General features: G+C 40.8%; 1 protein-coding gene across 1 annotated transcript; it reads left to right on the forward strand.

Moving 5' to 3' along the window:
- Positions 1-9,452: 9,452 nt before the first annotated feature.
- tfcp2 (transcription factor CP2) lies at positions 9,453-27,024 on the forward strand. Its single transcript, XM_078255697.1, is given in 18 exon segments — positions 9,453-9,797; positions 10,169-10,363; positions 14,085-14,236; positions 16,038-16,114; positions 16,395-16,500; positions 16,784-16,890; positions 17,099-17,111; positions 17,114-17,161; positions 17,164-17,249; positions 17,347-17,457; positions 21,061-21,152; positions 21,332-21,380; positions 21,879-21,972; positions 23,696-23,786; positions 24,298-24,404; positions 25,312-25,454; positions 25,598-25,649; positions 25,753-27,024. Coding segments are annotated over 17 exon segments (1,488 nt in total). The 5' UTR covers positions 9,453-9,797; positions 10,169-10,241; the 3' UTR covers positions 25,791-27,024.
- Positions 27,025-27,328: the final 304 nt, after the last annotated feature.

The following is a 27,328-nucleotide window of genomic DNA, read 5'->3' on the forward strand; positions in this document are numbered from 1 at the left end:
CGATGTGATGCAATTTGTTGAGGTGCTGTGTTGCGCAGTACAGTAAGGTGTTTTCTTGATATTTTCCACTAATTTTACATATGCGGAGGAGCAAAGATATAAGAAACATCTTACAACATAATATAATCCAGAGGTCAATCAGCTCCTACAGCTCAACAACAAATTAAAAGATTCACTTTTTTATTATAGGACTGTTCATGACATCATACAAGTTTTTCTGTTTTCTCATCAGTTTACTTTAAAAAGAAAATATTTAAATGTTATGTCATTGTAAAAGTCAGTGACCTCAGAGACATGCACTATGACTAGTCATTTGTTTTTGAAGACTTGATCATCAATATTAGCTCTTGCTTGCTATTGATTAATCTGATGATTATGTAGGCTAATGGGCACACTTGCCACACTTTAAGTTACCTTTGGCCAAGTGTGAAAGAGAATAGTGTTTAGTGTTTAATTAAACATGTTAGTTCTTTTAGCTTCTGGAGTATATATCATGGTTTCATAACAATGTTTCTTGATTTGTTTAGAGTAGGGCTGTCAATCGATTAAAAAATGTAATCTAATTAATTACATATTCTGTGATTAATTAATCAAAATTAATCGCATACATAATTAACGGTGCCTGAACCGATACTTTTTAAGAAAGTAAAAAAAGAAAAGAAAAAAAAAGATTGTTACATACCGGTGTCAAACTTTACACCGTTTAGCGTTAGCTGTCAGCATTTTAACCGTGTTTAATCCAGCTACTAGCTAGTGGTAGGCTAACTTTATCTGCTGTTGAGTATTGTCAAAGAATTTCTAATAAGGGAAGAAGTTCCACTCCCTCGTTACTTCCGGCTTCTGAACTGGTTGCAGTTCCACCAGAGTTCCATATAGGGGGCGCTCACAGGCCAGTGCAGAATGAATGGGACTCTATGGAGCTATACGCCTCAAAATCCACTTTTCTCAGGATATCATTTTTTGTCTAGTAATTTGAACGTTGCATTCGAAAGGGGAGGCTAAGAAAATACACACTGCTGGGTGTTAGATTTTTTAAAGTGGCTTTTTTGTTCTAAAAAGCCTTTTAAAATGTCAGTGACGTCATACCCATATACGGCCAGAGATACTGCTCTCGAAGCATCGACAACACAGCTGACAGGTTAGGCTCTCCCTGTTAATACAAGTGCTAGAAAGAGGTTTGCTAAGGTTTTAAAGACCACGCCGAAATATTCACTCTGACATTCTGGTTCTGCTTTGGATGCTGTCAAGCGGGATCTCCGATCGTAATCAGTCCTTCACTGACCAATCAGCATTCATTAGCAGAATGCTAGCGTGTTATGGGCAACAACGACGTTGATGTAAGAAATCGAAAGGACACAACTACTCGTTTATTCAACTTTTGACCTATAATCCATGTTGAACTTGCAAAAACTACAATCAAATCTGAGATTTCTCAACGACAATCGGGCGAAAGAGACAAATTTAGCCGTCTAGCTCCATAGAGTCCCATTCATTTAGGACTGGACCGCGATCACCCCCAGTGGAACTCTGGTGGAACTGCAACCAAATTCGGTACAATGGGGCTGAATAGGGAGTGGAACGGCTTTCCGTAGACGGGCTTTGGTATAGTGTTAACTAGCGTCACATGCAGCGGGGTTTATGTTTCCTGTAACGTCTGTTTCAGAGCAGCAGAGAGAAGCGCAGACATATCAGTGGCACCAGATTTTTGTCTGTATGCAAACGTCAATATGGAATGGATTAATCTGCGTTAAGTTTTTTAACGAGTTATTTTTTCTCAGATTAATTAATCGAAATTAACGCGTTATTTTGACAGCCCTAATATTTACACATTGAAGGTTCGACTGTCACCTTCTGTAGTCCTCTATTACGTTCTCAGACATGTAACAGATAGATAAGTGTCAATCAGAGGCAGAAATATTGAAATACTTAATATTGACTGGCGCTCTTTCAATTACCTAATTTTCCTCTGCTGATTTTCTGCAAAATCAAGTTCTTTTTCTCCTAAATTAACTTTTCATAAGTTGCACTTCATGCTTAGACACTTGATGTAACAGTGATTCCTCTCCTGTTAGGACACTACATCAGCCACGCAAGCACCTGGGCAGGATGTCGCAGATGACCGATGGCTCTGCTATAATGATGCCAGGGTTGCCAAGACAACTGGTGCTGCCGTTTGTAAACGGGCTCAACAAACAGCCTACATCGTTTTCTACCAAAGATCGGTAAAAGGACAACACTGCACTGAAGTCACACACACATCAGAAAATGTTCTTGTTTCCCCACACACAAAGCACCACTAACATATTGTGTCTGTTCTTAGATGTAGGTCGTGTCTGGCAATGGTGGGACCTACTGATGATACCCTGGATCAAAACCAATGCACAGCACACTCAAATAAACACTTGAACTGTCAGGATCCTGTACAGGAGTCTCATTGCGCAGGATCCTTACTTAAAAGCGTGAGCGTGACACCCAAAGCCAAAAATGGCGTACGGCAAAAAAAAAGAAATTGGTTTATAAAACCGTGCGTACACATGATCTGTGTGGGCATGTTCCTTTATAAATCACAGATTATCACACGTGTGTACAGCCTCATCCCGCCCCTCAGCCACACCCATTTTCAACCATAAATAGTCAATGCAAAGCAACTTGTGAATGCTGATCAGCATGTTAATGACCCTGGCAGTTGTTCTTTCGCTACGCTGAGTCATGACGACTGGCGGAGAAAAGCAAAATCCTCAGACGCCTGGTGAATTGCTGCAAATTGAATTATAATTTCGCCTGTTCTCGCATACCGTAGGAACTGATCTATAGACTACCTATATTAATAATACCATCCAAAACAGCAGGCACTACGGCACTCGGGGACAGCTTTCGATATACCAGACCTATATGATAAGATTTAACACAACTATATATTATATCCAAACAAGCCTTAGTGATAAAGTTGAAGATTATAATATTTATATAACACTTGGCTGTCTGCCATTTCCCTCTGGAAACAGCCGGTTTCCCCCAGAGTGGCGAGGACCTGTATTTGGACCGGGATGGCACGGTTACGGTGCGGTCCCCTCTCTACTGGACCCACTTCAGTACATAGATCCAAGAGCACAGCTTTAGGGAATTTAAATCGGCATATTAGCCAATCATCGTCATGGTCCCTGAAGTCTCTTTCTCTCCTGATTCTTCCATTGACGTAGTCCTCCTGCAGGGCCAGCAGTGCCATCATGCAGCATTATGCATGGGGGTCACTGCAGTATTTATATGTTTACAACATAATGTTTGTTTGTTAACACCTTGCCAAAATCACAGCATTAACTAGTGGTATCCTAGACTGGGTAAACCCAGCCCGATCTGCCGGCGATTTGATTTCGCCCTGCAGCTCAGGCTGGAAACCTGCACATTTATCTATCCTGCTTCCGTTACAAATTTGCGGGAACCAATCACAAACTGGCTTATCCACCTGGCGCGCTATTGGCGGGTTTAACACGATGACGATAGAGAAGCGACCAAGCAGCTTTTTGTTTACATTCAACATGACAGCCACCAAAGTGCAGCAACCCGTTGATGCCGCTGTCGCTGCTACGTCAAGACTGAACTAATGTTCAGTCTTAAAATATTGAGCTTGGTCTGGTGATAGCCAGACTAGTGGTATCCCCCACCCCGAGATACAATTTGAAGACGAAAGTCTAATAGGCAAACACACTTTTCTTCACGCAGGTTTGGTCACGAACAGTATTAAAGTTCAGACCGATAACGAGGACATTAAGTGTAACAATTGCAAGAGAGCTATAATATATGTGATGTGATATATGATATATGCACAGTATTAAAGACAGATATTTAACTATTTAGTGGGAATTTACTCTATAGATTTTTTACTATTTTAAGACGAGGGGAGAACATTTCTCTTTGTTTGATTTCATTTAAAGTAAAGATGGGCTTTGATGTTGTCTTCACGACTCATTTTAAAATAGACAAAAAAGAGAGATTTGTGCTTGAAAGCGACAGTGGATAGCCATGAAAGGGGGAGAGAGATGGGGGATGACGCAACAAAGAGCAGCAGGCTGGACTCAAACCTGTGTGGCTGCAGGACTCAGCCAACATGGGGCGAACAATCTTACTGGGTGAGCTTGTGTATTACGTGTTTGCCACCCGTTCTGGCGTGGAAAGTACTTTATTTGCGTCTTAAAATATAGTCGTCACCATAAGTCTTAGTTTCTTTCTCGGAAAAACTTTGCAAAAACCGTTTAGGTTGAAATTCACACTTAATTAGTGGTCTTATTTCAAACCTGTGTCTGTGGTCAAGAATCCAGTTTTACGATCCTCCTGAGGTTCAACCGTAAATTTGTAAAAAGGGTTTTCTATTTTCCACTTGAACACACCACAATTTTGGTAATAGTGACACAAAATCTAGTCAAATTCCGGCCCATTTTTTTGTCATCATATCCACTATTGGTCCCTCTGAGACGCGTGGTTTACTCTGCTTGCCATCCATCTTGGCGTGGAAAAAGTACTTTTATTTTAAAATATAGTCGTCACTATAAGTCTTAGTTTCTTTCTTTGGAAAAACTTTGCAAAAACCCTTTTGGTTGAAATTCACACTTTTGTAATTAGTCGTCTTATTTCAACCTTGAAACCCTATTAATTGAAATTCAACCCTTCAAACCCTTTACTATTCGTAAAAGGCTGGTTCTTAGTAAAATTCACAGAATGAAATCTGGAATAATCATGACAAAAAAATGTTGTCGGACAGTAACCGTAAAAGTAAAATAATACACAATACCATTACAAAAACCCACATGAACAAAAACAAACAAACGTTTCCTGTCTCCGTCTGTTCAACAGTTTCGTTGACTTTTGAATTTTGGTCAGGAAATTCCTCTTCCTGTATATTATCAATAAATGAACATTATTTCTTACCCGTCTCATTTAGGCTGCTAGTATGGGACACTGTATAAGCCATTGCTCTATTCACGTAATCCACGAGCAATCCTTGCCGTTCCCAGAACGGGTCGGTCCCACCGGTCTTACTTTTTAATTCTCTTTATATGCTTATATAGATTGTTATACAGTTTCAACAATGCAACTTCAGTATAAGATTTAAAGAAAGGCAATATCAAAAAGAAAGGTCGTCAGCCTTGATTTAAAAGAAGATAGATAGAGAGATATCCCCAAAAAATGGGAAATTCCAGTGTTGCAGCAGCAAAATATCAGACACACAGCACACATACAGAATATACATGAAATAATAGGATACAATATACATGAAATAATAATAAGAACAAATAATTTAAAAGGTGCACTTAGTACAGTTGTGATGTCTATGAGTCTTATCTAACACTCAGTGATGAAGTGTTAAAACAGAGTTTTAGCAGACCTGCAGTTTTCTGGGAGTTTGTTCCAGATATGTGGAATAAAAACTGAATGTTGAGAAAATCCTGCTGAGACATAAGTCCTTTAACCCTTGATATATTCTTATGGTGGTAATAGGCTGACTTTGTAATTAGCTGTTGAAATTCAGATCTGAGTCCATGACTACCCCAATATTTCTGGCTTTGTCTGTTGTTTTTAACATTGTCGTTTGAAGCTGAGCGCTGACTTTTAATTGTTCCTCTTTTGCTCCAAAAACAACCACCTCAGTTTTTTCTTCATTTAATTTAGGAAAGTTCTGGCACATCCAGTAGTTAATTTGTTCAATGCACTTAGTCCGTTTTTTTATTGGACTATAGTCCCCTGGCGACAAGGTTATGTAAATTTGTGTGTCGTCCGCATAACTATGGTAACTTATTTTGTTGTTTTCCATAATCTGAGCCAGTGGAAGCATGTAGATGTTAAACAGAAGAGGCCCCAGAACGGAGCCTTGGTGAACTCTGCATGTCATATTTGTATGCTCAGATATATAATTACCTATAGACACAAAGTAGTCCCTATTCTTTAAGTAGGATTCAAACCAGTTTAGTACTGAGCCAGAAAAGCCAACCCAGTTTTCCAATTGGTCTAGTAATATGTCATGGTCGACCGTGTCAAATGCAGCACTGAGATCAAGTAATACTAGGACTGAAATTTTGCCACTATCTGTGGATGTCATTAAAGACTTTAACAAGAGCCGTTTCAGTGCTGTGGTATGGTTGAAAACCTGACTGGAAGGCATCAAAACTGTTGTTTAGTGACAAGAAAAGGTTGAATTGTTGAAAAAACGCTATTTCAATGATTTTACTTAAAAATGGAAGGTTTGATATCGGCCTATAGTTGCTCATTAGTGACGTGTCTAGATTGTTCTTTTTTAAGAGTGGCTTGATGACTGCAGTTTTCAGGGCCTGTGGGAAGATACCTGAAAGAAGAGACGTGTTTACAATCTTTAGAAGATCTGAAGCCAAACAATTCGAAACATTTTTGAAAACACCCGTTGGTAGAATATCAAGGCAGCAGGAGGAGGTTTTCAGTTGTTGTATAATGTCCTCCAGGTTTTTATGGTTGATCGTATGAAATTGTGTCATATTGGTTTTTCCTGGACAATGTGACAACACATATCCTGTACTTGATATGGAGGCACTGACTGAGGCCAATTCATTGCAGGCCTTGGTGGATAAAAGTTCAGATGCTATTGGTACTGATACTGGTCTGAGCCTTTATTTGAGAGCTTGCTCTCAGTGTCTCTGAATAGCTGTAGTGTGGCACAGATGACAGTTTAACAGCAGGTGATACGGTTGTTAGCGGATTACAGATCAAAGGGATCTCATTACAGAGATGAAAGGCTTCCCCAATGTGTTTACAAACATGGTCACTGGTCATTAGTAACCATGACCAGTGTTGGGAAGGATACTTTCAAAACGTATTCCGTTACAGAGTACAGAATACATGCCCAAAAATGTAATTTGTAACGTATTCCGTTACGTTACTCAATCTGAGTAACGTATTCTGAATACTTAGATTACTTCCACATTGAATTGCATTTTATAAGTAGGAATGCGGCCATCACATCCAGCTTACTAAACAGGCCTATTCTGGTGTGTTCTTCTGTTCCAACTGGCTGAATGTGTACCTGAACAAGCAGATAGATTTTTGTATTTGTAGTCCCGAACTGCATACTACAAAAATCTAACCGCAGTCTAAGCTACCATGAGCAAATTTTAGCTCATGTTAGCTAACATGTCAAACGGGGCTAGTCGTTCAACGGCTCTGGGGCTAGTAAATCAGCATGTAGGAGAATGTAAAGTCAACTATAAAATAGCAAGGTGACCAGTAAAGCTACAGCAGACGACTACCCTTGGCTAAAAATAACTTACTTTAAGATGCTTCTTCATTTTGGAGGTGGAGTAATTTGGACACTGAAAGGAAGTTGGTTGCTGGCAATATATAGTTATATTTTGTTCTCTCTTCTCTTTCTTTAATGTGAAATGCTGTTTGAATTTCCAAGAAAGAAACACATTCCTGCCCTGGCTCTGTTGTGCCGGTTCCGGCTCCATCTTTACCTCTATCAGTGATCACACAAATAGCTAATTTTTTCGTTTTCATATTGGGGCTTCTGGGAAATGCATGGAGTTGCGAGAGTGAATAAACCCGTGAAACAGAGAAGTATCGTCATGTAATCCATTGATTTCAACAATGTAACTGTATTCTAAATACCAACTATTTAAATTGTAACTGTAACGCAATACAGTTACTCATAATTTGTATTCTGAATACGTAACGCCGGTACATGTATTCCGTTACTCCCCAACACTGATGACATGGAGATGACTTGGTCAGCCTGGCTTGCTCTCTGGGAAAAGACTGCATTGTAAATAACAAATAGTAAATAAATAAATAAAATGTTATCAAAGCTTAATTTTTCAGTATTTTTTCATTTATCTCAGCCTCATTTTCAATCTTTTTGGTTGAAATAACCAGTTTATTCACTGGGTTAAGTCTTGTCCATCACAGAGTGGAAAATACAGATCAGAATAATGTTTGATGTTGGTAGAGTTCTGCAGAGGATCTGTTACACAGCTTAAATCAGAAATTAGCCAGCAGCATCAACATGATGAGAAAACATGTTTATTAAGTATTTGCAAAGTCACAAGATGATTATAGTGAACATAATCTGCAAAACATATTTAATATCCCCTTTAACAATTAGCATAATATACCTACACCTTTTCCATGTTTTTATCTAGAAATAATTATGACTTCTGGTGAAAGGGAAATTTAAGTATTTCATTTTTTATAATTGTGTGTATGTGATTATGACTATTTATATCTTGTTTATATAAGTGGAGTGGATTGCTGCCAAACCAAATTGTGTTGTGTTTGACATGAAATGGCAATACTCTCAATCAATGAAGTAAAAAAACACACATAAAATACAGCAAAATAAATTGTACAAAAATAAAATAATTGTTACACAACAGCTCAGCAGTTGGTAGAACCAGGCTATGGGTATCCTGCTCTGCCTTTGAGAAAATGAAAGCTCAGATGGGCCGATCTGGAATCTCTTCCTTATGATGTCATAAGGAGGAAGGTTACCTTCCCTTTCTCTGCTTTGCCCGCCCAGAGAATTTGGCCCACCCATGAGAAAGAGAGAGACATCATGGATTTCCCCCTCCCCCTCTCCTCCTCAATAGCATTTAAAGCTACAGACACAGAAATGGCACATACTAAGTAAAGCTCATTGTGGGACTGGCTCTAGTGGCTGTAATTCTGCACCAAGGCTGAATTTCGGGAAAGAGACTTCAGATACAGTATTAGGGGACCACTAAGGCCTATATAAAAGAGACTTCAGATACAGTATTAGGGGACCACTAAGGTCTATATAAAAGAGACTTCAGATACAGTATTAGGGGACCACTAAGGCCTATATAAAAGAGACTTCAGATACAGTATTAGGGGACCACTAAGGTCTATATAAAAGAGACTTCCGATACAGTATTAGGGGACCACTAAGGTCTATATAAAAGAGACTCCAGATACAGTATTAGGGGACCACTAAGGTCTATATAAAAGAGACTCCAGATACAGTATTAGGGGACCACTAAGGTCTATATAAAAGAGACTTCAGATACAGTATTAGGGGACCACTAAGGTCTATATAAAAGAGACTTCAGATACAGTATTAGGGGACCACTAAGGCCTATATAAAAGAATCCAAAGAACACCATGTCATGGGACCTTTAACTTAATTTGAGATAGCCCCTTCTATTCATTTTCTCTTATTTTATCTTCTTCTTTCTTTGTTGATTTGTTATGTATAAGCTCCTAGGTTTTGTTTATATGCTCGACCCAAGGCAAAAGCTCTATTTTTGAAGTTAATTTGTAAATATGCCTTGCTTGTTTGTATATTTGTGTTCTGAATGAATGGATGAATAATAATTAAAAAAGAAGAAGAAAAAAGACTGTATGTAAGAGGTGGGGGGGCAGTAATACGCTTAGCAGAGCCATACGGCTCTGACGCTTCTACACTACCGGAAACCTAAAAGAAGAAGAAGACCAAGAAGAAACGGAAGTTACGGAAGCTTTGTTTTCCCTGATGAAGCTAGATAAACAAACAAAAACAGGATTTTATTACATATATACATAGGAGTCTGAACTAATTTAGATATGTTTCGATGAATATATACGTCTACCAGGAATACATTGTTCCCGTGAATCCCTCATAAGTGAGGCAAAGAATAGCTAGCTGTATCCTTGCTAAGCTAGCTGGCAAGCTGTAGGAGCTTGTAGCGGTTAGCTCGTCATGTTTGTTCTAGTGCTGGGGCGAAGGAGCGCGACATGATGGCATGAAACTGTCGCAGTGTTAGCTGCACTCTCACTCAAAGGTATGATACGTTTCTTCAATTGTATTAGGTTTCTTCTGTTTTATTACGTTATCTACCTAAATAAAAAGAGTAAAAACTAAAAAAAGAATGTGGCTCAACACAAGTTATGTTTTTGTATCTGAACAGAACATAAGTGCACGGCTGCATAACACGTGTATATAACGTTTAACCTCAGGAGGAGCTCTGCGTTCTTCAGCATGACAACCTGTTACTGTCAACGCCACAAACTAATGCTAATTTGACCCATTCATCTTGTTTATGTTGAATATGTACTTCGACTAAACATCTACACGTTACCTTGTTATAACCGTTTTAAAGTTGGAGCTACGTTCAATGATAACAAACGTCTTATTTCACTTTCTCCACTAAAGATTGGAAGGTTGTGGGAAACTTGGCGCAAGTTTGAACCGGAACTGCACTCTGTGAGATCTCCATATCGTCACCATGGCGTGGGCTCTGAAATTACCTCTCACTGATGAAGTGATTGAGTCCGGACTGGTCCAGGACTTTGATGCCAGTCTCTCGGGCATTGGGCAGGAGCTTGGTGCTGGGGCATACAGCATGAGGTACTGTATGAGATTTATACGGGTGCTTGTGCATTATCTTCTTGCAGCTAGTGCTACACTTTGATTTTTGTACCAAAATATTGTCATGTGATTTGTGACTTATTTAAATACCTTAGGGTTAGGGTAGCACAGGTGGTTTAGCAGGTTCATAATTAATTAAGGACATTGTATGGGGAATTTGGGACACATAACTGCATGTATACCTAATTGGTGTACACAGTGACAGTAATGGCACCCTCAAAGTGATGCCTTCTTTAGTCGTCACTTTCTAAAGTTAGTGAAACTATCACCTGCTTGAGATTTAAATGTCAGCAGTGTGTGTTGTCACTTGACCTCTGCTTTAACAGTGTGATTTTATGACTGTTGCTTTGTAGTTCACTTGTAGTATAACTTGCTTTGTGGTTTGTTTCTCCTAGTTGTTTTCAAAATCCCATTATTTGACACGTTAGAGCAATATTATTTGAAATATTCATCCATCCATCTTTGTCCGCTTATCCGGTATCGGGTTGCGGGGGTCGCAGCTCCAGCAGGGAACCCCAAACTTCCCTTTCCCGAGCCACATTAACCAGCTCCGACTGGGGGATCCTGAGGCGTTCCCAGGCCAGGTTAGAGATATAATCCCTCCACCTAGTCCCGAGGCCTCCTCCCAGCTGGACGTGCCTGGAACACCTCCCTAGAGAGGCACCCAGGGGGCATCCTTACCAGATGTCCGAACCACCTCAACTGGCTCCTTTCGACACGAAGGAGCAGCGGCTCTACTCCGAGCTCCTCACGGATGACTGAGCTTCTCACCCTATCTCTAAGGGAGACGCCAGCCACCCTCCTGAGGAAACCCATTTCGGCCGCTTGTACCCTGGATCTTGTTCTTTCGGTCATGACCCAGCCTTCATGACCATAGGTGAGGGTAGGAACAAAAACTGACCGGTAGATTGAGAGCTTTGCCTTCTGGCTCAGCTCTCTTTTCGTCACAACGGTGCGATAAATAGAATGTAATACCGCACCCGCTGCGCCGATTCTCCGACCAATCTCCCGCTCCATTGTCCCCTCACGCGCGAACAAGACCCCAAGGTACTTGAACTCCTTCACTTGGGGTAAGTACTCATTCCCTACCTGGAGAAGGCACTCCATTGGTTTCCTGCTGAGAACCATGGCCTCCGATTTAGAGGTGCTGATCCTCACCCCAGCCGCTTCACACTCGGCTGCGAACCGATCCAGTGAGTGCTGAAGTTCACAGGCCGATGATGCCATCAGGACCACATCATCTGCAAAAAGCAGCGATGAGATCCCCAGCCCACCGAACTGCGACCCCTCTCCGCCCCAACTATGCCTCGATATCCTGTCCATAAATACTACAAACAGGATTGGTGACAAAGCGCAGCCCTGGCGGAGGCCAACTCTCACCTGAAACGAGTCCAACTTACTGCCGAGAACCTGGACACAGCTCTCGCTTTGGTCATACAGAGATTGGATGGCCCAGAGAAGGGACCCCCTCCACACCCAGAGCTTTAAGCATTTCTGGACGGATCTCATCAATCCCTGGGGCTTTGCCACTGTGGAGTTGTTTAACTACCTCAGCAACCTCCACCAGGGAAATTGACGACAATCCCCCATCATCCTCCAGCTCTGCCTCTACCATAGAGGGCGTATTAGTCGGATTATTTGAAATAGATTGGAGATTATATGCAAAGGTATTTGGTATCTTTTAAGATAAGGGATCAAATGTTTCTGTCTAATCAGATGGGTTTTATTAATGTGCAGTGTTTCATATTTTTGTCTCAGATAGGCTTTGTGTTCACATCAGTGTGCAGTTTGAGCAGAGAAATGCACTTTGAATTCATACATACATTGCATTCAAAAAAACATTCAAACCCCTTCACTTTCCGCCCATTTTGTTATGTTGCAGCCATATGCTAACATCGTTTAAGTAATGAACGTAATGATTTTAGAATTTTTTGCAAATTTATTTAGAAGAAAAAACTAAAACATCCCATTGACACAAGTATTCAGACCCTTTGTTATTACACTTGAAATTTAGCTTAGGTGCCTCCCATATGTCTCTTGATCATCTTTGAGATGTTTCTACACCTTGATTGGAGTCAATCTGTGGTACTTTCAATTGATCAATTGGGGGAGAAGGGCCTTGGTAAGAGAGGGGTCAAAGACCCTGATGGTCACTCTGGCTGAGCTCCCGAGATCCTGTGTGGAAATAGGAGAAAGTTTCCGATGGATAACTATCATTGCAACACTTCACTGATCTGGTTTTCTTTTTTGCAAAAAAGCACCTAAAGGACTCTAAGACCAAGATTTTTCTGGTTTTATGAAGCCAAGACTGAACTGAACGTGTCTGGAGGACACCAGGCACCGCTCACCACAAGCGCAATACCATCCCATCGGTGAAGCGTGGTGGTGGCTATATCATGCTGTGACAAAGATATCCGTTATTAAAATATGCTCCAATCAAGGTGTGCAAAGCTTTTGGTGTCATACCCAAGAAGACTTGAGGCTGTAATTGCTGCCAAATTTGCTCCAACTAAGTACTGAGTTAGAATACTTATGTCATCTATACTTATGGCGATCACGGCAGCTTTTTGGACAGTCTCTCCTTTCAAACTCTCGCCGTTTGCCGCTCGTCAACTTGCATTTTTTATTTTATTTTTTTTACTTCCGACGTCTCCTTTTTAAAGCCCCGGGCGAAACTCGGCCGGGCACATTGGTTCCGCCCACTTTACCAATCGATCGCTTCAAACAGCTGCTTGGGATTTAAACAGTTTTTCTCCAGTTTGACTTGACAGTGTGATATATTAGTTCTATCTTTTTAATCCATTTGCTAAAAAAATCGTATCCTGTTTTCGCTTTGTCATTATTATGTATTGAATGTAGAATGATGAGAAAACGAGATTTTTTCTTTTAAAGAAGACTGCAACATAACAAAATGTGACAAAATGAGGAGGTCTGAATGCACTGCATGTGAATTTCTTCACTGATTAATAGCAGAAGGGCACATTAATTACCACATGCAGATGAATTGCAAAGCAGTACACTGCCGGTTGATTATCAGATGAAGAATACTCTTTGATGAAATTTGGTTTGGGCATTCGACTTAGCCTATTACTATGCAGCATTTTGCGCACACACACACACACACACACACACACACACACACACACACACACACACACACAGAGTTCTGTGTTTTTGTAGGGTGTTAATCAAGAGTTTAAAGTCCAAATAGATAGTTATGATTCCTGTGCTCAGTTTTTCATGATGGGAATCATGTGAAATCCTTTTAAGGTTTTTGCAGACTTGAGCACTTGCTGGAGAAAGATGCCTCTCTTTTTTGCCCTTTCCTGGCTGGCTAAGTGCTCTGTTAAATGCTACAGTACAAACTGCAAAATCGGTAACGCTTGTTCCTGACATTTTTCTGTTGAGAGGAAATGCTCACTGGATACCTTGGTATTTAGTAGTTGCCTCCATTATAATTAATGAACTGCAAAGCTGACAAACACACTAACCCGTCATTCAGCGTAAGACTCTCCATTTGACTTAACCCACTTAACTTTCAATTTATTGTGAGGTTGAAAGTAATGAGCTTGAACAGTTAAACGTCAATTGAAATCTTCTGTAGACTTGTTTTATAAAAAATGAAATAATGAGTGTGTCCGACAGTGATCAGGCTTTGGCAGCTTATTAACAGCGTTGTTCTTTTGTGTCTGTTCTCCAGCGATGTGCTTGCCCTCCCCATCTTCAAACAGGAGGAGTCCAACCTGCCTCCAGACAGCGACAACAAGATCCTTCCCTTTCAGTATGTTCTGTGTGCAGCTACCTCGCCGGCAGTTAAACTGCACGATGAAACACTCACCTACCTCAACCAAGGTCAGCATCAGGATCCCAGCCACACTTGTGTCCAGATTTGTGTAAACTTGATGTCAGGAACAACTGAAAGCAAATTCAGTTACCTTTTTAGATTAGTTCAACTTCAACTCTATTTGTGTCCCTGAAGGGCGATTAGGTCAAGTATAAACACATACAAGACACATAAATATATATACACAAGTTCTACACACACTCCAACTGGAACACAACTGAAACAGTACGAGGACAAATAAATACCAGTACGAGGTGCATGGATAGCAGCGTCAAAGTAACCTACATAGGGTAGGAAAAAATGCATATCAGCCTACAAAGTTGACACAATATAATCAACAATGACCATCGTCAACATCAGCATCCATTACATTACATCACCAACCCCTTTCATCAACGTTTTTGACATCCTCAACACATAGTCAACAGACTAGAATATATAACCAACCATGGAATAAAAAAAGAAAGATAAGACAGAGGACGAAATGAGGTAGCCAAGAGATCAAAAAAGACTCCTCCCTTGACCCTTATTCAAGAAGAATGGCTGCAGGTATAAAGGAGTACTTGTACCTGTTACTCCTTACAGATAGACATCTTAGACGGGAGCCAGACGGCAAGGACTGAAATTCAGGGAATAAGGGGTGGGAACTGTCGGAGCGAATAGCATTAGCTTTCCTGACTATCTGTCCATGGAACAGGTCTGATAATGTGCACTGTTGGACACGCAATATCTTGTTGCTCATCTTCACAATTCTGTTTAGTGCAGTTTTGGACTTGATGTTAAGATTTCCGAACCAACAGAGAAGTTATTCTAGATATTTCATTACCTGGATGACTGTAAATCTTTATAAACAGGGGGTGGGGGGGTTAAAATGGAAATATATTGCAATATGGTCTGTGGGGGTGTGATTCTGATACACTGGCACCAATATAGTGATAAATTTTTTTTCTTCTGGCAATTCAGCCTGTTATTTGCTGTTACACAGATATTGTGATGTATCATCTTTTATCTCTGGTTATGTGGTACAGCAGAATTGGCTTTATAGTCATGGTGTTACCATGGGCAACATTACTCTTGTCTGTGAAATAAATAACTAAACAAGGATGTAGAAATGTTGTTTTATATTATTGTGATTAGTACGACTACAAAGGTTGGATATGAACTGTGAATGTTTATTGAGATCTTTTTATTAGTGCTGGGTATCGCCACTGATTTCCCGATCCAATTCACAAGGTCCCACACATTTCAGTTACAATACCAATTTTGTTTGGATATGAAAGAGCTTCTCAGAGAACTAATGTTGTAAATTGTACTTGGAATCCTCTAACCTGGTGCATTAGTTGAAATATTGTTGTTGACATTAAGAATTGACCCCAAAAGCAGATGCATAATAATGTACTTTTTATTTAACATGAACACACTACAGCGGTCAACACACTGAAGGGCAACTCTAGCAGAGTATTGATCAGAAACAATTGTACAAGTGCTTTCTTTAGTGCAGAGGGTGTGGTGCAGAGACAGTATTTCTAAAGCCAGGCATCCTGCAAACGGCCATGCCAGTTTTTTCCCTTGCCAAAGTTGAGCCTAACTTTGGAGCGTTATTAAGCCCCCTCCCTGATGAGCTATCGTGACCAGTGGATGCCTTGGGTAGTGTAGTTTCATATGATACCTTTATCTTCACTCTAGCTTTAAAACGTAGCCTGCAACACTGTCTTAAAGTCAGTAATGTCTTTTAAATATTTATAATATAAAAAAAATAATTCAGACCAAGCCCTACTTTTTATTCACTATATGGACTTGTCGTTACAGGGCAGTCCTATGAAATTAGAATGCTTGACAATCGGAAAATTGGGGAACTTCCGGAAATCACTGATAAAATGGTGAAGGTAAGATCCAGACATGCCAGTTCACACACAAAAAATTAGTGCTGCACAATATATCTTTTTTTTATTTTTTATTTTTTTTATCGTCATTGCAATATACACATCGAAAGGCTGTGTTGTATTTTAGAAGAATACTGAGAGCAGCAGAACTGAGTACATGTTTTAATATCTGTTTATTTATCGCAAGTAATATTGTTATCGCAATATTCAACAACATTACCGCACATTTTCCTCATTTTCCTTGAATGTTTTGTTAAAAAAAAAAATCTCTTTTGAATTTCAGAGCATCATCCGTGTGGTGTTTCATGACCGACGACTTCAGTACACAGAACACCAGCAGCTGGAGGGCTGGCGCTGGAACAGGCCCGGGGATCGCATCCTCGACCTGGGTGAGCACTGAATGAGAAATGGCCTGTCTACTTTGATGGCTCCTGAAGGTTCTGGGTCTTATACATACATATTACATTTGATTTGTGTGTGTGTGGAAAGAATGTTGCTGTGCAGTCTTGTATGCATATTAACCATCCAGTAGTTTTTGGATGTATCCAGGATATTGACTGTTAGCCTGAGCTATAAGTACAAGGTTTAGATGACAATGGTGATATTATGGAGAAGATGGTGTCCATTAAGTACTCTTTTGATAACGGCTTGTTTTACATTGATCCATTGCAGATATCCCCATGTCCGTCGGCATAATCGACCCCAGGGCTAACCCTACTCAGCTTAACACTGTGGAGTTCCTTTGGGACCCATCAAAAAGAACCTCAGTTTTTATCCAGGTAGCATGACGGACAACACTTTTGTTTTCCTGAATTACTTTCATTCATAAAATAAAAAATAAAAGCAACGTCAGTAACTGATACAACAGTCACTAATACAACAGGTTTTCCCAGATCTGTTTATTTATTGATTTAACTGACCTAAGTTTTCCCTTATGTCATCATTCCTGCACAGATTAACATTTTATATTCCTTTTTCCTTTTTTAGGTACACTGCATCAGCACGAATTCACAATGCGCAAGCATGGAGGAGAAAAGGGGGTGCCTTTTCGATCCAGATCGACACGTTTAAAGAGAACGAGAGTGAAGAGTACACAGAACACCTCCACTCTGCCTCCTGTCAGGTCAAAGTATTCAAGGTGAGGAGAAAGAGAAGAAAAAAACCCCCATTGATGTACTGCACACATTTATTATTTATGACCACCACCTAAATGACTCCCACATGACCTGTTTCAGCCTAAAGGTGCAGACAGAAAGCAGAAGACTGACAGGGAGAAGATGGAGAAGAAGGCGCCACAGGAAAAGGAAAAGTACCAGCCCTCCTATAAAACCACAATCCTGACAGAGGTTAGCATATCACTTGTCTATATACACGACGCTCCACTTCTGTATTTGCTCCGGTGCCGCAGGAAATTCCGCCTGATGTCCCTCTTTTAGGCCTGATGTCCGTTGCCTTGGGCTTCCTTTGTGTTGTAATTCTAAACTCTGGTGTATTTCTGAGGACTATGGTTAACTGCTCCTCAGATCTGTGCAGGGTAAATCCAGACAGCTAGCTAGACTATCTGGCCAGTCTGAGTTTTCTGTTGCACGACTAAAACAACTTTTGAACGCATCACGCTCCACCAACACAAGTTCCTTCCCCGAGGCTATTTAGCAGAAGCACCGTTGCTCATGACGATTGTGATTGGTTCAAAGAAATGCCAATAAACCAGAGCACGTTTTTCTCCCATCCCGGAATACTGTGTGGACATTCACTTTGACAATGACATAATACAGAGAGAAGCAGCACATCCTCACATTCAGAAGCTGTAATCAGAGAATGATTGGCAGGTTTGATTGCAACAAACAATAGAATCGATTACACATCAATATGGTCTGTGGGGGGTGTGATTCTGATACACTGGCACCAATATAGTGATACATTTTTTTTCTTCTGGCAATTCAGCCTGTTATTTGCTGTTACACAGATATTGTGATGTATCATCTTTTTATCTCTGGTTATGTGGTACAGCAGAATTGGCTTTATAGTCATGGTGTTACCATGGGCAACATTACTCTTGTCTGTGAAATAAATAACTAAACAAGGATGTAGAAATGTTGTTTTATATTATTGTGATTAGTACGACTACAAAGGTTGGATATGAACTGTGAATGTTTATTGAGATCTTTTTATTAGTGCTGGGTATCGCCACTGATTTCCCGATCCAATTCACAAGGTCCCACACATTTCAGTTACAATACCAATTTTGTTTGGATATGAAAGAGCTTCTCAGAGAACTAATGTTGTAAATTGTACTTGGAATCCTCTAACCTGGTGCATTAGTTGAAATATTGTTGTTGACATTAAGAATTGACCCCAAAAGCAGATGCATAATAATGTACTTTTTATTTAACATGAACACACTACAGCGGTCAACACACTGAAGGGCAACTCTAGCAGAGTATTGATCAGAAACAATTGTACAAGTGCTTTCTTTAGTGCAGAGGGTGTGGTGCAGAGACAGTATTTCTAAAGCCAGGCATCCTGCAAACGGCCATGCCAGTTTTTCCCTTGCCAAAGTTGAGCCTAACTTTGGAGCGTTATTAAGCCCCCTCCCTGATGAGCTATCGTGACCAGTGGATGCCTTGGGTAGTGTAGTTTCATATGATACCTTTATCTTCACTCTAGCTTTAAAACGTAGCCTGCAACACTGTCTTAAAGTCAGTAATGTCTTTTAAATATTTATAATATAAAAAAAATAATTCAGACCAAGCCCTACTTTTTATTCACTATATGGACTTGTCGTTACAGGGCAGTCCTATGAAATTAGAATGCTTGACAATCGGAAAATTGGGGAACTTCCGGAAATCACTGATAAAATGGTGAAGGTAAGATCCAGACATGCCAGTTCACACACAAAAATTAGTGCTGCACAATATATCTTTTTTTTTTTATTTTTTTTTTATCGTCATTGCAATATACACATCGAAAGGCTGTGTTGTATTTTAGAAGAATACTGAGAGCAGCAGAACTGAGTACATGTTTTAATATCTGTTTATTTATCGCAAGTAATATTGTTATCGCAATATTCAACAACATTACCGCACATTTTCCTCATTTTCCTTGAATGTTTTGTTAAAAAAAAAAATCTCTTTTGAATTTCAGAGCATCATCCGTGTGGTGTTTCATGACCGACGACTTCAGTACACAGAACACCAGCAGCTGGAGGGCTGGCGCTGGAACAGGCCCGGGGATCGCATCCTCGACCTGGGTGAGCACTGAATGAGAAATGGCCTGTCTACTTTGATGGCTCCTGAAGGTTCTGGGTCTTATACATACATATTACATTTGATTTGTGTGTGTGTGGAAAGAATGTTGCTGTGCAGTCTTGTATGCATATTAACCATCCAGTAGTTTTTGGATGTATCCAGGATATTGACTGTTAGCCTGAGCTATAAGTACAAGGTTTAGATGACAATGGTGATATTATGGAGAAGATGGTGTCCATTAAGTACTCTTTTGATAACGGCTTGTTTTACATTGATCCATTGCAGATATCCCCATGTCCGTCGGCATAATCGACCCCAGGGCTAACCCTACTCAGCTTAACACTGTGGAGTTCCTTTGGGACCCATCAAAAAGAACCTCAGTTTTTATCCAGGTAGCATGACGGACAACACTTTTGTTTTCCTGAATTACTTTCATTCATAAAATAAAAAATAAAAGCAACGTCAGTAACTGATACAACAGTCACTAATACAACAGGTTTTCCCAGATCTGTTTATTTATTGATTTAACTGACCTAAGTTTTCCCTTATGTCATCATTCCTGCACAGATTAACATTTTATATTCCTTTTTCCTTTTTAGGTACACTGCATCAGCACGGAATTCACAATGCGCAAGCATGGAGGAGAAAAGGGGGTGCCTTTTCGGATCCAGATCGACACGTTTAAAGAGAACGAGAGTGAAGAGTACACAGAACACCTCCACTCTGCCTCCTGTCAGGTCAAAGTATTCAAGGTGAGGAGAAAGAGAAGAAAAAAACCCCCATTGATGTACTGCACACATTTATTATTTATGACCACCACCTAAATGACTCCCACATGACCTGTTTCAGCCTAAAGGTGCAGACAGAAAGCAGAAGACTGACAGGGAGAAGATGGAGAAGAAGGCGCCACAGGAAAAGGAAAAGTACCAGCCCTCCTATAAAACCACAATCCTGACAGAGGTTAGCATATCACTTGTCTATATACACAACGTTCCACTTCTGTATTTGCTCCGGTGCCGCAGGAAATTCCGCCTGATGTCCCTCTTTTTAGGCCTGATGTCCGTTGCCTTGGGCTTCCTTTGTGTTGTAATTCTAAACTCTGGTGTATTTCTGAGGACTATGGTTAACTGCTCCTCAGATCTGTGCAGGGTAAATCCAGACAGCTAGCTAGACTATCTGGCCAGTCTGAGTTTTCTGTTGCATGACTAAAACAACTTTTGAACGTACACGTTCCACCAACACAAGTTCCTTCCCGAGGCTATTTAGCAGAAGCACCGTTGCTCATGACGATTGTGATTGGTTCAAAGAAATGCCAATAAACCAGAGCACGTTTTTCTCCCATCCCGGAATACTGTGTGGACATTCACTTTGACAATGACATAATACAGAGAGAAGCAGCACATCCTCACATTCAGAAGCTGTAATCAGAGAATGATTGGCAGGTTTGATTGCAACAAACAATAGAATCGATTACACATCAGTTACAAATGGTTGATTAGAAATTAAATAATCAATTGTCTGTCCATCTAATGAATTAATGAACTTTGGCTCAAATTTCAGCAAATTATTTAAAACTAGGAAATGACACACAAAACAGACACACAAACAGAAATTAAATGTACGGGAAAGCTGCAGCTTATAACTGTTGACAGCAGAAATGTAATTCTGAGGTGCCATAATAACACAAGTGTTCTTTTGCAGTGCTGTCCCTGGCCTGAGGTCACATATGTGAGCAACTCCCCATCTCCTGGCTTCAGCACAAGCACACACAACAGCTTCCCAGTTGCGGAAGGGTATACATTCTGTCAATGATTCATGATTAATGCTGCTTGAATTGAATTTACCATCAAATCCACATAGTAGCTGTGTGGTTTTGGTTAGTGAGGAACATGCAGGATGTTTAAATTCTGCTTAATGTGGGTTTCTGTACTCTTCCAGGCTTCTAACATGGTACGTTTTTCATCCTTTTTAGGAATGGATCGCCAACCCATCAGCCTGAGCCTGTCGTTCAGGTAGCAGATGTAAGTACAAGTGCATTTCCGCTTTCTGGATTCACTGCCTGGCTACCTCCTGCCTCCCTGAACCACTGCACATGAATATTAATGTTGACAAATGCAAAGCTGACATCTGGATGTTAAACCTCTGCCTCCCGGCACTTTGAAAACAAACAAAAATGAACCTCAAGGTGTGGCTAAAAGCATTTAATAAGTAAAAATCTAAAATACTCACATTTATCTTTTCTATGCGTTACAGGGAACCAGCCCATGATTCAATGCTGCTATTATTTAGCCTTGAAACAGGACTAGTGAGAATATTTCATGCTGTACATGCTGTATATTTGGGCAGATGTCGATTTTCAGTGTTTTCTCAAGCATGGGACATGCAGTATCCTGTATGGCATGAGGAAGTTTTAGAAAATGCTAGTCATTTCACTTGTGACTGCTACAAGCAAACTCTGAGATGCTCTTCGAGATGAAGTGTTTTATTCTGGATTCTGTCTCTGTGTTTCCCTCCTCCAGAATCTGTTACCCACAGCAACACCACAGGATGCACAACAATGGCTTTTAAGAAACCGCTTCTCACCCTTCTGTCGGCTCTTCACCAACTTCTCAGGTAATATGGCTCTTGAATACATACAAGTTAAAACACCCATTCATTTTAGTATCACTTGTGACTGTCACAAAAAGAGCTTGACTGAAGCCCTCGTGGGCTCTGGTCATTTGTAACATTTTAGAGAGTAAAGAGACAGCAATATGAGTAGAAAGAAGCCTCCTTCAGACGTGCGCCTTGTTATGTAAATGTGATTGTAATTAAACGTGTGGGTCTCATGTCTGAATAATTGCTTTTACATTAATGTAATGTAATTAATTAAAACAGTAATTTAACCTAGTAAAGTTTCTGTGTCACTTTCAACATGGCACAATATGGAATTCAGTGCTGTGTGATTAGTGTAAGGTAAAACATGCAAAGAGAAATGAAATGCCATTTGGCCTTTTACAAATCACTTTAAAAATGATCACTTAATTATTCTTTCTTAAGACTCAGAAAAAAAAGTCTAACAAACCACGAAACACTGTGAATGAGCCAGTGTTACGTTGCTATGGATGTTTTCGTCATGTCCGATCAGTCAATAACAGTGTGGGGGAATCGATTTTTAAGCACTTAACATAGAAACGATCAAACATACATTTAAATGCCCTCTGTAAATAGACAGTATTACATGGCTATGCTGCCCTGCTGGTAGCGGCAGTTTTTTTTACAACTTTCGGCAGTAAAGTCAATCAGATGTCCGTGATCTGCGAAACGAAGGTACAGTGGGACGTTTGCCTTCAACCGAGCGACAGTAATAACCTAATATACCATCATTACTGAGCTTTTAACTACATTCTCAGTTATGTTTGCACTGAATAACGTATTCAATAAACAGAAACATATCTCTTGCAGCGCGCATGAACAGATGTGCAATATTAGCTCACACATAAAAGAGCACCCTCGTGAATTAGCCTACTGTTGCTAACGTACATTCATAAATCCTGTATAACATCGTCCCATACCTACAGGACATCAGACTTACTTATTGATGCACGCACACAGTAGTGTCGACAAACTTAGTCCAATGAGGGGAGAAAGGATTAGTGTGATAGCGTTCCACGTTACCGCTTTTTTCTCTCTCGCTGGAGACCGCTGTGTCCACTAGCAGGTAGAGCGAGCTACAACTGACAGGGAGAGAGAGAGAGAGAGAATGTATCACTGCAGCCAATCCAGTCTGCTCAAAGCAATGGTCTTTTTCACAAATAGGTTGCACGTAAGGGGGGAAAAAGTAGCTTCCACTTAAGGGGCCCTGTCTAGTTTAAAAGACCAACGCACTTGTCAATTTCCCGTCCAGCGCCCGCGGCTAGGATTAGTGTGTGTCTGACAGGGTGCCGGCCAGCCAGCACGACGGACGATGATAATAGTCCATCAGCACAACCCTAATTCCATGTAAAAAAAACTGTAGACAAGAGATCTGGTGTTATTAAGAATGCGCAGGGTGACAAAAGGGGGGCCTCAACTCTGTATGACACCAAGCACACCAGACACCAGATTATGTTTTGGGCATTTTAGGCCTTAATTATATAGGACAGCTGAAGATGTGAAATGAGAGAGAGAGGGGGGGAAATGACATGCAGCAAAGGGCCGCAGGTCGGAGTCGAAACTGCGGTCGCTGCGACAAGGACCGAGCCTTTGTACATGGGGTGGGGGGCACCCTCTACCAGGTGAGCTATCCAATTTTCGTTCAGTTGTAGAAGGAAGGGTTTTGCTTTTCTTAAGCAAGGTCTTGTGTTTTGTGTACCAGGGGCAGACCTGTTGAAGCTGACCAGGGAGGATGTCATTCAGATCTGTGGGCCAGCTGATGGTATAAGACTCTTCAATGCACTGAAAGGACGGTGGGTCTTCTTTAATCAATTACATTTTTTTGAAAGAGAAAGAGGGGGGGGTGGGAGAGAGAGAGAGCGAGGGGGGGCAGAGATGCAGGAAATCGTCACAGGTCGGATTCGAACCCTGGACCTCTGCGTCGAGTGCTGTGCGCCTGCTCTACCCACTGAGCCGAACCGGCCACACAGTTCAATTTTATTTATAGTGTCAAATCACAACAGAAGTTATCTCAGGACACTTTACAGCTAGAGTAGGTCTAGACCACACTATGATTTACAAAGACCCAACAATTTCCCACGAGCAAGCATTTGGTGCGCCGGGGGCGAGGAAAAACTTTTAGGGAGAAACCTCGGACAGACCCAGGCTCTTTGTGGGCGGTCATCTGCCGCTGCCGGTTTGGGGGACAGAGACACAACCACAGAATCCCATCCTATAATATGTCATTCACCTGATGTATCATAAGAGAGGCTTCACACATGTATGGACATGTTGTTATTTTCTCTCTGCGGATGCTGTTTACAGAGTGGTTCGCCCGAGGCTGACCATTTACGTTTGCCAGGAGTCTCAGCAGGCACGGGAGCAGCAACCGAAGCATGAAAACGGAGACGCTGCCGCCAACACTTTCTTTGGTCAGTGCATGTTCATGTTTCAAGCATGTTTTGTTATAGCAAAAGCATAAATTCAATTTTGAATTCGGGACGGGATGCCTGAGAGTTGAGAAGCTAGAAGGCACACCTCAAAAATCCCATTATCACCGCAAGATAAGATCAAACATTGGAATGAAAAAACAAAAGAGCGGCCCACGGCGCCAGGCTCAGAAATAGTTTGGCAGCTTCTTGTAAAGCGTTGACGTTTTTATATCTCGGTTTTAATGCGGACTGAACAAAGAAGATAATGTGTTAATTAGTGAACTTCAGAGGTAGCCTGACAAGCCAGACCCACGTCAAGATGTTGGGTCTGAGAACTCCCCATTGGCAGGGCTCAATCCGAGGGGCGGGATAAACGGTTGTCTTTCAAATTCTCTCCGCACGCAATAGGATAGCACTACAACCAACCAGAGCAACGAAGAAGGTAGCGGAGCTAGTTGATTAAACTTTTGCCGTATCCGGTCGGCAAAACTCTGAACACATCTTCCTTTTTTAAGAATGACTTCAGTGCTTAACTCCAAGTCTTCCAGAGCTGCGGCCAAAGGCCGCTGTTCGCCAGCAGCAGCAGCCATCTTCTTTGTTTTCAAGTAGCAGGGAATTCACGCGGAACTGTCGCAACGCTGCCGTCATTATGTTAAGCCCGCCCACCGACTCTATACACGATGTGATTGGCCGGACCAGAGTTTGTTTTTTCCAGCTCGCAAGCCAACGGAGAGTTGCTAGACTGACCCTGGCTGCAAATTACATTTGCTGCTGCTAGGGTGCGACTAGATTTCTAGGCTACTTCAGAGGTGCTGGTAGGCTTTCACACTAAGTACAGATTTTACTGTCTCGAAATGGCAGGTGAACATTTTTAATTTTTGTTTTCGTGCTTGCCTTTTTCATTCAGTATATCACGCCATTTACCTGGAGGAGCTCACAGCTGCTGAGCTGACAGAGAAGATCGCTCAGCTCTTCAACATCTCACCCAGACAGATAAATCAGATCTTCAAACAGGGACCCACTGGCATCCATGTGCTGGTCAGTGACGAGGCAAGTAATCCCTCTGCCTCTACCAAGGCTACACTTTCACATCACAGTCACAAACCGATAGAGACTAGTTGTCATTGAACATGCTCATATACAGCATTAGCTTGTTTCCCTCCTCCATTAAACATGTACTCTCTTTTTAACAGATGATTCAGAACTTTCAGGATGAAGTTTGTTTTGTTTTGGACACAATGAAAGGTATATAAGCGTGGCATTAATAAGTAATGATTTATGTGTTTCTATATTTACCGTGATTATCTTTTATCATTGCGAGTTTATTTAGAAACTGTTTTCTTTCCAGATGACTCTAATGACGGCTACCACATCATCTTGAAGTGAATACTGGACAAGAGAAAAGCATTGCTCTCTTCTTTAGACTCGATCCAGTCAGCCCCTCTAGAGCTTCATATTCCTCGCTGTTCCTGGAATATGTGGGGACGTCCCGGGAAACATCTTGAGGCTGCTAGGAGGAACATGCGACTGAATCACCTGGCTCTCTTCTCTCTATACCTTATTGTCTTACTTCTGAGTGAGTGACTGTTACCACAGTGAAGTGAAAAATGTCCTTCTCGCCTGCCATTGTCTCCCTTAAAAGGTTGCATTTTCTTCTGTTGCTTACGTCTCATGAAAGAGGTTAGAAGCACTACAGCTGCTATCGCGGTTTATTTGTTAGCTGAGCATCTGGTGTGCCAAAGCTCTGTGCTTCAGAAACAGTTTGTCGTCTCTTTATAAAACCAACAACCAAATAAGCAAAAAAAATCATAACGACAGAAAGGGAGATAGTTACTCTGACAGTCATTGACTTTCAGCCTGCAAAGCAGCATGATGTCTCCTCTTCATGCTAGATTGCCTTACCGGGATCCACTTAAGGCAGTCTGCAAGGAACATGGCGTAGCAAACACAATCAAACAATCACAAACAAAGCACCACAAGAGACATCAAATCAGCAATCAGGACATCAAGGGAAACTGTTGGCATCCAGCTGTCCTCCAGAACATCTGTGATTCCTTTTTAACAGCTAACAATTTCAGTATTTTCCTGGTTTGAACTGTTACTTTTGAGAAAGAAAAGCCTGTTTTGCAGATTCCCAAACACTGTTAGATCCTTGTAGTTAGTGTAGAGCTCACACTGGCACTCGTGGTTGTTACTTATGAACCTTGAATGATGATGAAACACTGTATGTTAGTGATCACAGTGGCTACACCAGCAAACTGTCTCTGGCCCATGTGCTCCCCATCCCTATCAGCTTTTTTAGCACATCAACATTTCATCGTTTATTTTTGGCCATTTTCCAACATTTGTAAATAGATTTTAAAATTTTAAATTTCACAAGGAATCATGTGACAGGTTTTTTTTTTTTTTACACATATGTCCCTTTTTATTGTTTTTGGATGTTAATACTTCAAAATAGTAATGAAAAGGAGCTGTTGGGCACACCAGAGCTGCATGTGAAGAGATATAGTTAGTTTATGTTCAGTCCATTGTGCTGCTTACATGAAAGTGATAGCTTGTCATTTTAGATATCCATCTTTGCCCTATCTCATCAGTGTTTATTAAAAGACTTACCCATGTATTGGCTGCCATCTGTTGTCTGTCTCTTTTAAAATGTTTGCAAAAATGAGATTTTTAACAATATCCTAAACGTTCTTAAGCTCTTCCCCAAAAATACATAGCTTTCCTTTTGCTGGACAAATGTGAAGGCCTGCTACAGACATGCATTTTGTCGCTATGGAAACTAGCTTTAACAAAGACAGGACACAACAATGATAATGGTTTATCATAGTGTGTATATACAGACGAGTCAGGGTTATGTTAAATCCCAGACACATTCTGCACAATATGAACAAAGAAGAAGAAAAACAAATCACTTCATTTCC

The sequence above is a fragment of the Sander vitreus genome, chromosome 7 (assembly GCF_031162955.1).
Source record: "Sander vitreus isolate 19-12246 chromosome 7, sanVit1, whole genome shotgun sequence".
Taxonomy (NCBI): Eukaryota; Metazoa; Chordata; class Actinopteri; order Perciformes; family Percidae; genus Sander; species Sander vitreus.